This window comes from Lepeophtheirus salmonis, chromosome 13 (genome assembly GCF_016086655.4).
Source record: "Lepeophtheirus salmonis chromosome 13, UVic_Lsal_1.4, whole genome shotgun sequence".
In the NCBI taxonomy this organism is placed as follows: domain Eukaryota; kingdom Metazoa; phylum Arthropoda; class Copepoda; order Siphonostomatoida; family Caligidae; genus Lepeophtheirus; species Lepeophtheirus salmonis.
The window spans coordinates 29082077-29101108 of record NC_052143.2 but is presented as its reverse complement, the minus strand read 5'-3'; the positions used below and the strand labels follow the sequence as shown (position 1 = coordinate 29101108).

The 19032-nt window shown below is 30.9% G+C and overlaps 1 protein-coding gene across 4 annotated transcripts; it reads left to right on the top strand.

Annotated features, from left to right (window-relative positions):
* Nucleotides 1-5356: 5356 nt before the first annotated feature.
* On the top strand, nt 5357-15439 carry LOC121128515 (papilin). 4 transcript variants are annotated; one of them, XM_040724099.2, is made up of 11 exons: nt 5357-5509; nt 5571-5762; nt 9799-9837; nt 9903-10192; nt 11400-11579; nt 13170-13415; nt 13474-13668; nt 13741-14061; nt 14122-14742; nt 14799-14975; nt 15032-15439. In XM_040724099.2, exons 1-11 carry the CDS (start codon nt 5443-5445, stop codon nt 15299-15301), a joined length of 2598 nt encoding a protein of 865 aa, XP_040580033.1. In that variant the 5' UTR covers nt 5357-5442; the 3' UTR covers nt 15302-15439. The 4 variants fall into 4 exon arrangements, with proteins under 4 accessions (XP_040580033.1, XP_040580031.1, XP_040580032.1 ...); XM_040724097.2 differs by having other exon boundaries at nt 9903-10237; XM_040724098.2 differs by having other exon boundaries at nt 9796-9837.
* Nucleotides 15440-19032: the final 3593 nt, after the last annotated feature.

Sequence of the window (19032 nt, the reverse complement as noted above, 5' to 3'; positions counted from 1 at the left end):
TTAATTTTTTTTTAAAGATATCATTTGAAAAAGGACTACAAATATTCAACCAATCCAGTCTTCTACTAATTATTGAATCCTTCTTTTTTTTTCAATTTGAGGACTGTGACGTACAATGGTTGCTACAAAAGTATACTATTGTAGGTATTGGACATATAAGACACACAGCCTCATCAAAATTGATTGTTGCTAATTTGATTGACGAAATTCGCATAAAATATAGCAATTCTTAGAAACATCATTTTTCTTTCTTCTCTTGATTTTTTTTAAAGGAAATCCATGATAAAGGAATTATTCATATGGATTTGAAATTGGAAAACTTTGTCATTGTTAATCACGTATTAAAAATAATAGATTTCGGAGCAGCCTTTCAATTACCAAAAGGGAAAATAGAGATGGATGTTGATGAAATATTTGGTACCGAGGGTCTATGTGCACCTGAATGTTTTCATAATCGAGTTGTGGAAACAAATGATGGGAATATTCATACGATTTCTAGTATAAGGTACAATCATATACAGGGTGCCCAAGCTATCAGTGTCACGAAAATGAATTTTTTTAAACACAATTTTCTCTCCAAACAGTTATCAGATTTAAGAAAAAAAATCTGAAAGCATAAGTGCTTTTGATTTATTTTATTTTTTTAAATTACATACAGTCTCAATAACAAGCTCTATACGAGGCCAAAAGCTCGATTCAGCTTTCACCACTTGGTTCCTTGGCAAATCCTGGAATCCCTTCTTGATCTGAGTAATAAGTTCGTATTTGCTGTTGCAATGTGGTTGGGTTGGTTTTCGTTCGATCGTGCCTTAAACAGAAAAATCCAATGGATTCAGATCCGGCGAGTTTGGAGGCCAACAATTCGGTGAGATAAAGTCGTTAAAATTGTCTTGGACACATTTGATACTTTTTTTTTTAGGTGCAGCTGGGAGCCGAGTCCTATGCCACATGTAAGGCTTCCCATAGGAAATCAAATCGATTCAGGGCTTCACTTTAGTCTCTGGTTAGCTCGGTTGGTTATCGTTTGATTGTGCCTTACACATAAAAATCCAATGTATTCAGATCCAGTAAGTTTGGAGGCCAAAAATCTGGTGAGATGAAGTAGTTAAAATTGTCTCGGACACATTTGATACATTTTTTGATACTTTGTCTCTAGCACTTCCGTGGGTCCTCACTAACAATTTGCGTTCGGACACAGTCACATCGTCCTTTTAACACAACTGGCTAAGCTGTATCATAAAAATCACCTATAGAGACTTCAAATTCCCCACTAACTAATTGACAATTGAACGTGTCACTGAGTCCCAGATTTCGAGCAATTGTTATGACGTATTTCCTGGCACGGATTACAGGGAGGGCTCCATTCCTTCCCTAAATAAATGGGACAACAAATTTGTAAATTGATTTTTTTAACCCGTACAAGTTTGAATAAGCTATCTTACAAAAATAAACATCTGAGTAAGTGCCTGAGTTTAGCTAAGAGATTGCACCAAAGTGGTGGTATAGATAACTTGTGCACCATGTATATTCTTCAAATAATGTGTTAAAGTAATCATTGATAATTTTTATTCTAGTCAAAAATGTGATATCTGGTCCCTTGGGATCATGTTACTACAATCTCTTGAGCCCAACTTTGATCTAGCATCTGTCATCAAGAAAATAAATAATATTTCTTTAAATGATAGTATTCATCGTAAATTTTGCTATCTTTTTCAGCGATCAATTACCTCTTGTCTTAAAAAGGATCCGCAGGAAAGGGTTTCCATCGATGAATTAATAGAAATCCGATTGGCTCACTTATTTTACTATTCAAATTTTAAATGAATATTTGGATCGAAATATAATAATTAATTTAAATGTATCAATGGACTTATTTCTTTGAAAATATGGACTTATACCAAGGTTAATAACCCTTTTCCGACAGATGTTTGACTTCCACTACGCTTTTTTATTGTGACGTCAAAGAGTATATACTATAAAATTAATCATATAATATCTAGTAATGTATATGCTGTTAATATACCGTTTTTATTCTCTATCACGTCAAAAAATGTATGCCTTGTGATGCAATCGGTATGGTACATTAAAGTGAAAATTATAGCTAGCCCAATTACATGATGGTCTAACCTTGTATTTCTACTAACCTTGGGCTTATACTACGTATTTGCAGAAGTGAAAATGCACAAATTTTTAAGGGTGCGATGATACAATTATACAATGCAAAACTGAGTTCGGGAACCCATGGCTGGTGAGCCAGATCTGGCTCTTTTGATGACTGCAACTGGCTCACAGACAAATATTTAATATAAAAAATGATATCGTTAAGAATATTGTTGCAACACTGCTGATAGCTACTATCTTCAGTGTGGAACAACGTTATAACTCTGATTTCCTATTGTGTGAATGAATACAGCAAGTATTCATTCACACAAACAATGTTTGGTTGGGTGTATGTATGCATATGAACAGTCTTTTTCACGTCTAAAGAACATTAAAATCAATCTATGTAAAATTACGTTTAACCGATGGAGGTCCCAACACCTGCATGAAGCAGTACCTTAGTTGTCATCAACCAGACTACAAAGCCATAAGCAAAAACATGCAGCAGCAAAAGTTGCATCAATATTAAGAAGTACTTTATTAAAAATAAACCAAAGAGTTATTGTACTTTAAAAGTGTTGGTCATATTATAGGTATGTTACAAAGTCTGGAAAAGTCAAAATAGGAATTCCATAATTACAAAAAAACGTCAAAGCTAATTTAAAGATTAAGAAATAGTCCTATTATTTATTTGTTACAACAAACTTCTTAATCATTCATTAGCGACTACAAACTGTTTCATCTCATAAAAACTGATAATCTCAGTCAATTCTTATATATTTTTTACTAATGAGTAGAAAAATGTTCAAGCTTCCTTATGTTTAAAAAAATCTCTATTAATTAGAAGGGACATTATTATAAAGTTGAAGCCAATTCGGAGGTCATTTTAAATTATTAAATAATATTACGACTTTTTCTTGAATTTTCGCAATACCAATATAGTTTAAAGCCTTTAGAACATTATTATTTAAAATTTTTTGTAATGTCTTTCAGACAAAGTTATCAAATTTATGATTTAAAAGATATATACATTTATTACGTTTCATACGTCATGAAACTTCTTACCGAACAGCTGTTCCAGCAACTTAATACGGCAGGAAGAAAAAAGATTAGAGCACTACCTCTTTTGTAATATACCTACAAATGGTATGGCTCTCATGGAATTAAATTTTAAAATATGTGGTGTTCATGGCTCCTTCAGCCAAAAAAATTCCTGACCCCTGATTTAAAGCTTTAAAACAAAATAAAGGAACGATCCCGTTAATTTGAGGATGGATATACATGTTCGTGGTGCTTTTTTTTTCTCACACAAGATGTCCGTTTTTCAGTTTCCGTTATACTGTATGTATCTTTTTTTCACTTTGCAGAAAGTTTCTTGTTAATTTGTAAGGTTGGCTATATCCGGTTTTTTTTTAATTCGAAGTTTATTTAAAAACCACTATTTTAGAATATTTAGGGAAATAATCTATATCTTTCACATTTTTACTATTAAACTGTAATACTTATTTCATATATTAGTAATTTTTTGTTCCTATTTGTCTTCTCATATATGTTTCTTTAAGGTAAACTCATAAAATTTATACGTATTGATTCAAAAGAAATGTAAAATTGATTTAAAATAAACATACCAAAAAAAAAAAGTTAACGCCATTTTACATTTAAAAAATGAATTCTTCTTTCCAATTTTTTCCATCAGACTCAAGAAATTACAAAATAAAGCTGAAGAAAAAAGAATAGAAAATATTGATTTAATGCGGAACTTCATATTTCTTTTTATGATAAGTATTTTGTGTAGTAAAATTTTGATATCTAAGAGAACGTTGACAAAAACCCATTTTTATTTAATCCGAATTTTAATATCTGGATTTGACAGTATATTCAATTTTCACCTTTTTTGAAAAAAAAAATTGGGGTTATGGATTATAAGCAGCTGTAGATTTTTCTGTCCTCCAATACCAAACAAGATATCATATCTATGGTGGTAAATATAGTACAGGGTTGATCTTATCTAGTGGTACAGATTACACTTTTTCAATCCGGAATGACATTGGTCTAAAATCACGGAGGAGGACAACAAGACATCTTATCACTGAACAGAGCAAGTTGAGACAGTTGGAAAGAGGAAAGTAGATTTTAGATGCTCTTAAGGCCAAAAAAAAGAATTGCCAAAAGTTTAGCTCTTTTCTCATGAAAATTTTTCCACCGTTCACGCCCCTATTAATATAAAAAAAACAGCCTCTGCATCACAATCAAATAACCAGACTATATCTCAGCTTCAGTGAGACATGTCTTCAGAACAAAAATCCAGTGGCGAGCACAGGCAATGTGCTTGCTATTTTTGTAAAGTGGAATGAGCGACTCAATGCAGATGCCTACACCGAACTTATGGATAAGAATATGTTACCTTGAAGCAGAGAAAAGTTCGGGAAAACTTTGTTGTAACTCAAGACGGAGCTCCGTGTCATTGCGTCACGGATGTCAGATGTTTTTGGAAAACAGACATATCCTATAAAAAATTTACTTCTGAAAAATTGAAAATCATAAAATGAGATCAACCCTTTAATGTCTCACTTGGAAGAAGTAAAGTATGATCAAAGAGGGATACCATTTAAAAATGTAACCTTCAAAATCGAGTAAATAACCTTTTTTCCGAGGTGTATAGCCAAATTTGCAATAAATAACTGCTCTGAATATACAAAAAACCATAATCTTATGAAAGCTTAAAATGTGTAAGATTCATTGCCATAAATGTTAAAAAATAGAGTTTCTATTTCTTTTTATAATTTTTTTCAGTAATTGGACTCTGGATACGGAAATTCCTCTTAGGAATAATATGTTAACATTATTTATTAAGATGATAAAAAATATTGTTAATAATTTCCCTTAAAGGAAAAGTAGGTTACGCAGCAGGGCAGATCAACCACCATTTATAAATGGAGGTTGTGAATAATAGGGAACTCGGTAGTGTTCCAGAATCTTCATGGTACAATAGAGAATAGAGTCTCCTCTTCTTTAGTCAGCTAGAAAGTAAACAACTGGGCACGGTGCCAGGTTAGGGCTGTTTCTCAACAATCAATTTGTAAGTGATGATATAAGACTGTTCTTGAAATAATAACTTAGAAACGAACTTCTAAATCACTTAATTCAAAATGACTTCATTAATACCCTATGTCTCTATTTCTAATAACGTGATGATTAAATTGCTAGAAAAGTCTTTGAATTAAGGCTTAAAGAATTATAAAAACTATGGACACCCCTTCATCGTAATTAATAGAATACAAAAGAAGATATCTATTTTCATTTGGAGCAGGTGTAACTCAAGTAAAGAAGGGAATTTTTGTGATGGATACATCAAATAGTGCTATGATATGTTTTATTCTGGGGGTGATTTTAATTGATTTATCTGATGGTGAGGACAGATAAGTTGATGTACAATTACAAAAAAGTGTTTCTATTGTGTTTCATTTCAGGCATTTTAAAGAGCACCTGCACTTTAAATAAGGACCCTGGTACTTGTGCTAAGAATATAACTCAATACTACTTCAACAAAGATTTAAAATCGTGCGAAAGTTTTACCTGGGGAGGTTGTGAAGGAAATAAAAATCGATTTGATACCGTACTGGAATGCAATGACGTTTGTCAACCCTCTTCAAAGGAACTATGTAATTCAATGATTTAAAAACTGATAAAATGATTTAATATTACACTATGTTTTCCTTGTGCATAATGCCATTTTGCCAACTAACCACTTTGTCCAGCGGACACATAGTCCAAAAAATTACATTAACCCATTACATAATTATTTGGAACGGATTGAAAAAAATTATACGATACAGTTTTTATATATGGTATATTACTCAAATAAGATAATTATACTTAAAAAAAAATTGCAAAAGATCCCTAGAACCCAGATAGAAGGCGGTTAATTAATTAACTATCGCCAGAATCAGCAGTATTTAGTTGTAAGAAATGATTGGCGGACATATTTTTTATTAAATTATTGGATTAAAAATTGAAATAACTTATTCTGATAGGTTCATGTTGTTTTTATATATGCAAAATTTTAAGAAAAAATATCATAATCTCTAGTATAAATGCCATTATTTGCGATAACTATAGAAGCAATGTGGATTTTGACCAATATTGCATCTGAAACACCCAAATTTGGCCTTCCCCTTACATATTAGACTTTTGTAACGTTTTAATTGAATTGCAGATCTATTAATGGGAAGGCCATTGTTGCTTCTCAAGCTTTTGCTAGCTGCTTCTCTCAAAAATTGATGGAAAACGGGTGAATATGAAGGAAAATTATACACAAGATAGATATAAATTTGTTTTAGCTTTCATGAGCAACCATGCATGCAAAGCAGAAGTAACATTAACCTGTTAAATATATGCCACAACTCTTTCCTTCATCTAATTATCCCAGATAGAGAGCTGTTATGTCAGGTTGATAAACTTTTTTTAACATTTCCAATTGAAATTTAATATGTAGACCTTATCTTTTACGAGATATTTGACTTTTCTTGGAAGCTATAATTTTCATATGAACAACACTCTCCATTCAAGCTAGACTCTTGAGTTTTGCAGAGCCTAGTAAATAGTTTATTATTTTTTTTGTTAATATAATATTAAGTAAAATACTTCAGACGTCAAAAAAGATGAATATATATTGCATATTGATTGAAATATTCATATTTATATATAGTGGTAATTTATATTAACCAATCCCCTGTAATGGGTTTAATATACTTAACGATGATTTGTACTGTAATACCATGTATATAAATTTCACATTCACGTTACTCTAATTTGAAAACATATAATATTAAATTATTTGTGCCGAATTGCAATTATTAAGTGTTCATTTATTGATAATTAATTTATATAATTGTGAAGACGCTTCAACAATTGTCTGTAATGCCTTTTAGAACAAATGTAACAAAAATCATGACAATCACCCAATAAAAAAATAAATTAGACAGAAAAAAATGTAAAAAGAAGAAAGAAATTAATTATTACAATTTTTGGCAAATAATAAAAGATTTTATCAAGTAAAATTGAAGTAACATAAATGTAATAATAATTACATAGTTTTGCATAAAAACCATCATATAATATATTTATTTGGAAAAGTATAAAATTAAGGAACATTTGGCAAAATGGTAATTGGCAAAAAGGCTTTCACCCAAGTGTCCCAGCAACAATTATTTCCGTAAGTTTGTATTAAAAATTTATATTTTTATTCGTGTGCATAAGAAAAAAAAATGAAAACATCCAACAATATCAACGTATTTCTTAAGACTTTAGGATTCGAACATTTGAGTTGAGTTTTCTAATATATCATACATGTACACTTGGGATATCACTTTTTGTGAAAAGTAAAAAATTCGAATAAAGTTCGAATGCGTTTCTTTTTATAAAAAAATATAGTATAAACAAAAGTTTGAAAAATTTCTATGAATATTTAGAGATAGCTCAACGGGCCTAAAGTTTTGAATTTTTTCATATTTTTGGAAAAAAAAACATGATCTTGTTTTAATATCCTCCATATTCTACACAATACAGCTTGTTGGTAGAAGTATTAAATTTAGTTGAGTTAAACGATGATCAAATATTTTAATAAAATGTTGCCTTTTTGCATATCTGTCTGTTCATCTGGGTATCACAGCCAATGAGCAGTTATTGATAGCTACAAAAATTTGCAAATACGTTTTTTTACTTAGTTCAACAAAAAAAGTTCAAAATTGGATTACTTTAACCGAAATTACCTTTCTTATGACCTTTTTTGAGGAAAAACAATTATAGTTGAAACAGTTTAATAAATGATTAAGTGAAGAAAATTTAGTAGGAGCAAATTATATAAATAAATGACCACCAAGGGGATTTGTGGCCGACAATAATGACGGGGGTTAACATTAGAAATATATAATTTTTCAAATTAATAAGTAATATTGCAATTAAGCTTGCTTCCTTCTTGGAAAGTTATTTGAATACAAACTCTTTCCATTTGCATGCAGGCCCCATCATGGAATTAATTATTGGGACTGTTTTCCAAGATTTTTTCTCCCGAAGTTCCATTATTCAAAAGATGAAAAAAAAATTGCAATCGATCAATAAATACGGAATTGCAGATAAAGAGGGGGCCGGCCCTGTTGAAGACTACGACAAGGCACCATTAACTTTGATAACGAACATCTTAGAATTAAATTTCTAAGGGACAATAAGTGGGAATTCTTAGAGCTAGTCATAATATTTATTGGTGCTGCTCCTAAGCGAGGAGTTAAATTTAAGATACTTGATGCAATGTACAATACCCGTTGGCTCTCAAAAGTCTTCAAAGAGTATTTAAATCTAGATGTTCATATCTGAATTTCAAAATTAACTCCTAGAAAAGAACGAGGAATGAGAAATGTATGTGTTTTTATAGTAAGAATATACATAAAAGATAGATTAATGCATCTAAGGCCTCTGACTCTCCTTTCAAATACCTTTATTTTATGAAGTCATTAATAAAATACTGAACTATTAATGGTCAAATTTCCAAATCAACATCATGCAAACATTCCAGACATTTATTGTACTTGTCAGAGGAACTTGTAGGACTCGTATTTTTTTGATTGTCGAGTAAGTTTGACATTCGAAAGGCGGATGCTGAGTTCTTTAAAAGTACATAATAGAGAGCAACAACAGTTTAAGAAACATTTGTACATAAAAGTTTAGAAGACTTTTGCACAGATAAGACAATAAATTTTATAAAAATATGGAGCTTTTTCATGTATTTTTAAGCTGATCCAGCATCATGGAATATTAGGAATGAGTTCATACAGGTATTAAATAATTAGGCGTCTCAATATTATTAATGATCTTGCAAAATGAGCTCTAGTTATTCTATACTTATGCTTCGTTTTCAAAAGAACAAGAATATATTGGCCATTTTATTATTTCTATAAAGAAAGTTTGGCCATCATACACAATTACTAATGTATAACTTCACTTTTAATAAAATATTACAATACAGTATCGAATAAAATACTCTGTGGACTTTAATAATGTATGATTCATTTTAGAAATGATGAAGAAATAATATGACAGTGATAGTCTGGGAGTATATAAGAGATAAATAGCAGTTGGTATGATTGACTTATTTAGCTAACTACCAGATGATTTCGGGCCTTCTTTCTGTTTCTTTTTGCAGGATACAATAAAGGTAACGAGGTGCACTCTATGTATTTTATCTAAATTGACAAAATACCTCAAGTTTAAAGTAAAAAGTGTTTGGCCAGAATTTATTTATTTATATATATATATATGTCAATCCTAGCTATGAATAGCTAAAAATATTGTTAGGACTGAAGGACCGACGTTATCAATCATCAGGACGATTGAATAGTAAAAAAGATCGGTTTGATAAAAAAGAAAGGGCAGGGTCGGATTAGAAAATCAGTCCTAGGACAGATACAACACTAATATTTCTTCATTAATAAATATAAAGTGGAGAACATACACACTTCTTGTCGGAACTTTTCATGATTCTGTGATGAAAAAACCTATTTTTTATAAAGAAAATTCTATTTTAAAATCACTCTCTGTGGAGCATGCAACTAACCTTTAAAGTAGTATATTATAGAAATTATGAGCGAAAAACACAATGGCGTATTATAGTGTAATATTTTATCAACAAAAATTTTTTAGCAGATAATCATCCGGAATTAAGTCAAAAGAAGAAAACTCAGGGTTGGTATATATTGTAGTAAAATACATGTTTACGAAAAAGGTTAGTTCTTCTTCTCCATTTACAGAAAGCAGTGATGAGGATTACGATTATTACAATCTTAATTTCATTCAAGAAAACAAGAATGAAGAAGTAGCGAGAAATATTTCTGATAGAGATGGATCAATTTGTGGCCTCCCCGTTGAAATTGGCAATTGTACTAAACACAGCCCACGGTTTTTCTACAATATGCAATCTGGAAGTTGTCAATTCTTTATTTGGAAAGGATGTGTCAAGAATGAAAACAACTTTATTTCAATAAAAAAATGTTTAGACAAGTGTCACGGAGTAGTTAAAAAAGAATCCTCAATTAATCAAGTAGAGATTGATCATTTAATGGACAATCCTTTGCCATTAGAACAAGTTTATAAATTTATTATTTATCAACTTTTTATTTTAATTTAATAATTTTTAGAGCATATATTAAGTTTATTTTGAAAATATGAATTGTAAAGTTTTATGTCTATGGGATGACGAGCAAATATTTTATTGGCATGATAATTTGTAAGAATTATTTGAAATTTTATTTATCATCTTATTTCGTTTAATTTCTCAAAATTTGGATATCAATTTGTTGCAAGAAAATTACATTTTCTAATTATATACAAATGTTATGATTTAAGACCAATTTTGTTGATTTTATTGGTTATCTTGTCTTTTGAATAACATTCAAACAGCAACAAAAAATGAGCTAAAAACTTGTTAAATTATTAGATTGTATAGAGTGCAACAATATAACTTTTTTTTCTAAATAAATACAACAAGTTTATAAATTAACAAAATAAAAATTATAAATCCGCAGTACTATATTTCAGGGGGAGAGGATTTAGTTTTTGGAATTTTTTTTTTTTTAAATTTGAAAAATTTAATTTTTTGAAAAAAAATTTCAAATATTAAATTTTTCGCAGAAAAATTTCTAAAATCCATAACTATTCATACCAAATTCAAAAAAATATAGTTATTTGCAAACATCTTAACCTGTTTAGAAAAAACAGAAATTTTTTTGTAAAAAAAATTCTAAAATTCCATTTCAAATATTAAATTGCTTAAAAAAATTTCAAAAATTAAACTTTTCAGAGAAAAACTTCTAAAATCTATAGCTATTCATAAAAAAATTCAAAAATTTATAGGTACTCACAAAAATCTAAAACTAAAAATTTATATATCTCAATTTCAAATTTATTTTTCGAATATGAAATTTTCCTCCAAAAAATGTAATATATAAAATTTTATTTTTGGAATTTTACTCCACAAAATTAAATTTTTGTGAACAGCTGTGGACTTTTGAAACTTTTTCCGAAAATTATATATATATATATATGATCTGGCGGATTTTCCTGATAAATATAACATTAAAAATATAAAGATAGAGAGGTTTTGAGTCTAACATATTAAATTAACTGATATTTTGCTCCAAGTTCCTATTATAACCATGTTTTAACTAGACATGAATTGGCCATATAAAAAATATGTTAAGAAAATTTATATTTCAACTTAACTATTAAAATTATTTTTCCTTTTGTAGGTAACTTCTCAATGCACTTTACCCCCAAAAAATCCATCTTGTCATGAACCTAGAAGCAAATTTTTTTATAATCCAAAGAAGAATAAGTGTGTAAAGCGATTGCATTGCAAAGACAATCCAAACGGCTATGATTCATTAAAGATATGCTTAAGGCAATGCAAGCCAAGTTTAAACATAAACGTAAGTCAATCAGAGTTCCAGAAAATCCCAAAACTACAAAGACTCGTTTCCATCTAGCGTTACATCAAAAAAAAAAAAAAACTTTTCCTACAGAATATATTTCCAAATATCAGTAAAATTATTTATGTTTTGAATTAACACAAAACAAAATTGAAGAAAAATCAAGAAAAAGATCAGACCCTAATTTAGTTTTTTACATAATAAATACTAGTGTTTTATTGGTTCTTATTTATTCGGTCCAGTCCAGTCTAAGGACTATTCCTATTGGTAAATATGTCGGTCTGTTCTTGGAGCCGGTCCTTAGCTGTCAATCCTTGTAACTTTTCCTAAGTCTGTCAATGGTTTATTAAGACAAATAAGATATATCTAAGAGAATTTAATATATCTTGTAAAAAAAATTCCTGTTTTCATTATAATGGAATATAAAACAATCATTTTATTTTTTTATTCAGTAGTATAATTTAGTTTATTACATAACAAAACAATTAATAAAAGGACAAGGAATCTCAATGACGAAAGGATGCATCGATTTTATCTGCTTTAACCCTAAAAAGGGGGACTGAACCGCTGTCCTTGCTCTTAAAAAAGCATACAGCCCAATATTTTGTAGATTTATTGAGTCAATTCTTACGAATTTTAGCTATAGCTTAAAACTTTTTTTTTTTTTTTTGGATATAAAAGACTTATATCGGCCCTGATATGACCTTCCAACCATGAAATCTATCAATGTCTCATTATTTTATTGTGACAATCATTTTAGTCTACTTTAAGTTCAATTTGCTACATATCTAAAGGATTAATCACAATAGCTTGTAGATATAAATTGATGATAATTGGTCGGTCAGGAATGTAAATGTATTCCAAACTCAATCTGTACTATTTTTTTTTTTTTTTTTCGTCCTAAATATTTCTTTAAAAAGGTGAGGGGTTTTCATAAAGCCATTCACCTTTTTAAGGAAATGATTTTATCGATAAAACTCCATATAAAGTCCTTAAAACTGTGTACCCAGCTCAGTGGTTACCAACATTTCTGGTGCCGTAGATCCGTAATTACATTTACCAAGTTCCATTGACCCTGAGTAAAAAAAATAGATAGTTGATCCTTCTTCATTTGCCTTTTTGATTTAACAAGTGACGATTTTATTAGACAAGGTTAGCATATTCAGTTTCAAGGTTAACTCGAACCAGTCTTTGGTTACTGGTAGTAGTAACTCTTTTGCCATGGTGAGAGGTCTCTTTGCTTTGGAAATTCTGAGAACAACCAAATATGAAGGTCTAATGGCTGCCATATTTTGCTATTGATATTTGCCACCAAAAACAAACCTGTTTTTTTTTTGTTTGTTTTTTTAACATCATCAGCTTTGTTCTTAAAATACTGGACATATCCCTGCTAACAAGGTTAGGATAATTAGCGTTGAAGTAGCGTTTAATTTTTTCGGCGTACACAATGACATTTACCTAGCTAATATTATTCCAAAAGTTAAGACACTACACTTCAAAAAAGTGGAAACGAGTCTTATTAAAGTGATCATCATTGCCTTTTCTTTAACTCTAATTGAGACGTATGCATATCTCACACTTACTTTTTAGAGATGTTTCGAACCAAGGGATCCAGGAACATGTACAAAGAATTTTCGCTTAAAATTCTACTTTGATTCTAAGCAAAATAAATGCTTGAAATTTTATTACAGTGGATGTAATGGAAATGGAAATAGATTCGACAGTATCACGAACTGCGTTCTCAGCTGCAAACTGAAAGAACAGTTTTCCTTTCAAGGCGTTGGTAGAGCTGTTAAGTACCTTAATTACTTGCTGGATCCAAAACTCCTAATTATTGTATTATAAATAGATACAATTTTAAAGTCATCTTTTGAGGTTTTTATGTTTTTTAAAGGCAACTCCGACGTATGATACTTGCTCATTGCAAAGTGAAACCGGGCCCTGTGAGGAAAGCGTAGTACAATATTTCCACAATGCCAAAACGGGTAAATGTGAAACTTTTGTCTATGGAGGCTGCTATGGAAATGGAAATAACTTTGATTCTATGAAGTCGTGTGAGGAACATTGTATACAGAACTCGTATAATGATGTATGAATTTATATCTTTAAGATATAAAAAAGATTAAAACTGATAAGTGTTGAATTGTAATATTAAACTTAGGCATGTCTTGTTGAAAAGCGACGAGGATACTGTCTTAAAAAAAAAGTTGCCTATCACTACGATAAGAACCAGCAGAAGTGTCTCTCCTTTATATATGGAGGCTGTGGAGGGAATGCAAACCGGTTCTCCACAATGGATCAATGTCAAAAAACGTGCACTCCAATCAAAGCGCTAAGTTCAGCTTCAATTTATACCTACCGTAATGGACTCACTAATCAATTCATGGAAAGAGGGAATAAGTATTTAAGAAACCCCCGTTTAGGACAACATTTACCTCGAAAGACATTTCCATCCTCTGATTCCAGGATAAAACAACTATTGGTAAGTTTTCATACTAAAACTGTATTGATAAAATTTTAATGGAACTTCCTGCTTCACAAGTTGTATCCTTTACCGAAAGGTAGGAGCAATGGACATCCCTTTCTATTAAGTCAATATATTAACCGGAAAACTTTCTCAAGTCCGGAACAAGAAGATAGCAGCAGTGGGTATCCCTTTCCACGAAGTCAATATAATGACCGGAAAACTTTCTCAAATATGGAACAAGAAGAAAACAGCAATATACATCCTTTTCCACCAAGTCAATATATTAATAGGAAAACTTTCTCAAGTCCAGGACAAGAAGATAGCACCAATGGACATCTATTTCCTCCAAGTCAATATATTAATCGAAAAACTTTTACAAGTACAGAGCGAGAAGATAGTAGCAATTTACATCCTTTTCCAATAGGTCAATATATTAACCGAAAAACTTTCTCAAATCCGGAACAAGAAGATAGCAGCAATGAACACCCCTTTCCACCAAATCAATATATTAACAAGAAAACTTTCTCAAGTCCAGAACAAGAAGATAGCGGCAATGGACATCCCTTTCCACGAAGTCAATATAATAACCGGAAAACTTTTTCAAGTCTAGAACAAGAAGATAGCACTAATGGCAATCCCTTTCAACCAAGTAATTATATTGACCTGAAAGCTTTCTCAAGCCCAGAACAAGAAGAGGTATTAAATAACTTTTTGTTTACAGATATGTCTAAACTCTTGATTTTCTTTTGTAGATTTGCTTACGTCCAAAGTTCATAGGACCTTGTCGAAATTTTGTTAAACGGTTTTATTACAATGCTAATTCTACAAAATGCGAGTCTTTTTATTTTGGAGGATGCTTCGATAATGGAAATCACTTTAAGGAATTAGAGTCTTGTATTAATCATTGCGCAATTAATGAATATCCAAAGGTATTTCAAAATTTGATAATTAGCATGTTATGTTAATATAAATTGGATTATTACAGAGCTGTATAGAGCCTCAGGATGTTGGTGAATGCAAAGAAAAGATTAAAAAGTTTTATTATGAAAAGGATACTGGTGCATGCCATTCTTTCATATATAGTGGTTGTGGAGGTAATACAAATCGATATGACTCTCAAAGAGATTGTGAGAGAATATGTAGTCCTTACTTTGTGGAAAAGGAAGAGGAGAGGGTGGAATTTCATAATCAAAAAGAATCAAAAGATATTAATTTGAAGAAATGGAAAAATAATAATCCTCTTGAGGCACATTAAGATCCAATAATGCGTCTTACTTATTGCACTGTTGATCTTCAAATCTATGTCTAGATATAGATGTTGTATAATATTTTAACAATGTGTTTTATTGATTTTGATTTGATTAAATAAATCATGACAAGGAAAAAAGTCTAATTCCAATCCTTTTAAATTATTTTATATATAGGACTATATCTTTGTCGATAAACCCAAATACATAGATATTCATATTTCGAGGATTCTCATTTACACACACTTATACAAAAATGTGAATGGGAAAGTAGATTACCCTTTTGATACTTTTTCAAATATAATTGTCACGATATATACCGGTCTTGAAGATATGGTTAGCACCCTCATGAACGCAGAGGAGGTGAAGAGGAGAACATGTGGAGTGGGACTGAGGTCCAATTATATGTTAAGATTGTAAGAACTATATATAAATATGAGAGTGAACAAATTAATGGACCTAATGGTAGCAGGCAGTGAAGCTGGAACCTTAGGAACCCATATTATTGTAGGTGAAACCGAAGGATTATAAATTATTATTACTATTTTTGGTCAAGGGGCTTGATTTTTGCAAAAAAATTTCTAGAAATTGCAAAAGTCAACAATTTTCTTCTGTTGCATAATTTTTCAGTATGACCTTTATTCAGAAAATAAATTCGTAAAAATAAAATTTTACCTCCTTTATTGTAAAATTTTTTCTTCTCGACGAAAAAAAGTCTGGTACAAAAAAAAAATCATTGATTTGGGGGAGGGTACATCCTGTCCAGACCCCTTCCCGCTACGGACACCACACTGTATAGTAATCTGTCCTAGGACAGATTACAATCATGATTTCTATTAGGAAAATTAATCATTGTACAAGTAGAGATTACAATCCTATTCTCTCCTAGGTTAATTTATAATTTTACTCGTGCATTTCTTCTAGTAGTCCTTGACTAGTGCTGTGTCCTTTGCGATCAATTTGCTCTTTTGAACAACTTCCTTTATTGAATTTACTGAACCGACTCAGTTGTATGAATGATTCGTTCGTTTATACCGTCAGTTTCCCATACATAGAATATATCACTTAATCTCAATCAAATATTTCTATACAGTTTAACTTTTTTATTAAGTTATGATCAATATATTCAAGTGAAGAAGCATATAGTTGCGTGTTGCACGGTAGTTCATTAGCATGCTACTTTGAATGCACTCTAATTTGTACACACGAACAATTGTAAAGTCGACAACCCACCCACCAACTGAACTGTTATAACAAAAGAACGAATTCACTAAAAGAACTGAATCGTCAAAAGAACTGAATCCTTTACAGATTATTCATATTTACTACATTCAGGTAGCAGTTCACTTAAGTCTACTATAACTATTGAATGAAAAGAATCTTCCCTGAGTATCATACCTCCCATAAAATATCCAAAAATACATCCCAAGCTACCGGTGGTGCAGGTTTTCTTAACTAAAGATCATTTATTAACTAAAATGAACGCTTATATTAATATTAGATTACCTAGAGGACAAGTTAAAAATGTTATATAATTATTTATATGATATGGAAGTTTTAACATATAAGGAATATTGAACTGAGCCTAACTAAAGTCAGCTTCTATAGCTTAATACCAATTTGGATTAAATGCAGTTTGAGAAAGGGTTTACTGCCAGCCTATCCATGTATATTGTACACCTACACATATACTTAACAGGGTTTATGATCGTTTATGTATCTGAAATAGTTCTTTGTGGAATAATTTGTTTTTCTCCAAAATGCAAATTAAGGATTATATTATTCGGTACAAAATGCGGAAGGTACTTTAATGAAACTTTTAAACTTCAGCATTATAACTTTAAAATTAAAACATCTCAATCCCTTAACTAATAGTAAATTAAATTAGACAAATTTTATTTCCAAATATCTAGATAGGTAACAGAAACGGTTTTTGAAGACTGAAACTTTTCAAACATCTTTTTTCATCCATACTCAACAGATTATCCAAAATATGAGATACTCTAGTACACACGTTAAGATATTTATAGTTTATATAACATCTTGACTTTAAGTATATTTTTATCATTTATACTTACAAAAACAAGAATTAATATAATCTATTTCGATTCTCCCTTTCAGAAGGAAGTTCATATAGTAGCAAAAATGCAACAGATGAAATATCTTCTCTGCACCCATCATTCTGTAGTCGCAGTTATTATTATTGCCCTGTTGAGCTTATCCGTAAAGTTAATTACATTAACAGGGGTAAGAGCCTCTCCAGGAAGTGGAGGACACAACAAGTTTGTCGCTGGGCGTTGGGCTTTTTTTCTTTCCCTTCAACTTGTCGTCACTTCCAAGTTCCGATCGGGAACATTCCCATCTCAACTCCGCGAGCGTCATCATGACCATAATCTGTCCTATGACAGATTACGATCCTGATTTCTTCTAGGAGAATTAATAATTGTACTAGTAGAGATTACAATCCTATTAAATCCTAGGACAAATTACAATTTTACTGAGGGAGATAGTAGCATTGAATATTTGAAGAGGTTGCGTGTTTTCAAAAATATGAAGCGAAGTCTTACCCTCTATGGTACCGTGACCGGTAATTTCATTCCCACTTTGAATAGGGATATTTAGTAACATAATACGGTTAATGTTTCTACACTAGTCAGTAGTTTAGGTGTAGGGGTGTAGAGGGAGGCCTTGGCACTGGGTAGTCTGCACTGGAGATTAGTAATGAATGATGATAAGTGATAACTGGGAGATACGAATGATTTGTGGTGTTTATGGTTTAGAAATGACGTCGTGATGAATCTTTTATAGTGATAAGAAATAGAATCCCAGTCCGGTGATATTATTTATACCTTGGGAAATACAAGTAAATCCCGTCCTTCCTCTTCTTCATCGTCTATTACTACTCGCTCCTACTCCTCTTCATCCATCGACAATCATCAACTTCATCATCCTCCTTTCTCTTCCCGTCCTCTTTTCACAATTTAAATCTTCGTGAACAATAATTATAAGGAAATTGTTCAGGCCCCTAACTCCCTTCTCCAGGATCATTTACCCTCCTCTGCTTCAAGCTCAACTCTGGATTGAATCCTACAAGTTACGATAATTTGCATCATTCATAGGATCATGCTGGGTCTCGTAATAAATTTCTAAAATATATAATTCATCCCCTTCACATATAATCACAACTGTTCAAACTTCAATACTTAGGTTTCAAAGAATTTTGAAGGAGACCCTGAATACTATTACTATCTTAAGAAAAAATTAAGATATGACACTTGATCGTGATCGGTGAAATTTTCTTTCACGCACTCCTTGACAATTTATTCCACCGGGGCATTTGTGGCGTCATTAATTGCTTTAAGTGAATAAAGGGTATTGCTATAATTGCATGATGTAGGATCTTTTTGGGATCGTCCGAGCGAAAGAGTCGTCCCTCAGAATTTTCCTCCAAAACATTATTCCACCTACTTTAAAACAAAAGGGGAACCCTTGTTTTATCTACGATTAGACTCCATGATCTAACTTTAGCATAGTTCTCGCTCTTACTTATGGTCAGAGTTTTGGCTAGTTCTTATGTATTATGTACAATAATCAAGTTATCATTATATAATATGTAGTATTGTTTTTAAAAAAACATATGTTCAATAGTGGTTTAAGCTTTTTATTTTTGTTATATAACAATGTTTGTCATTTTAAAATTGTTGAAATAAATTATTGTTGATTGAAGAAAAACAACTTT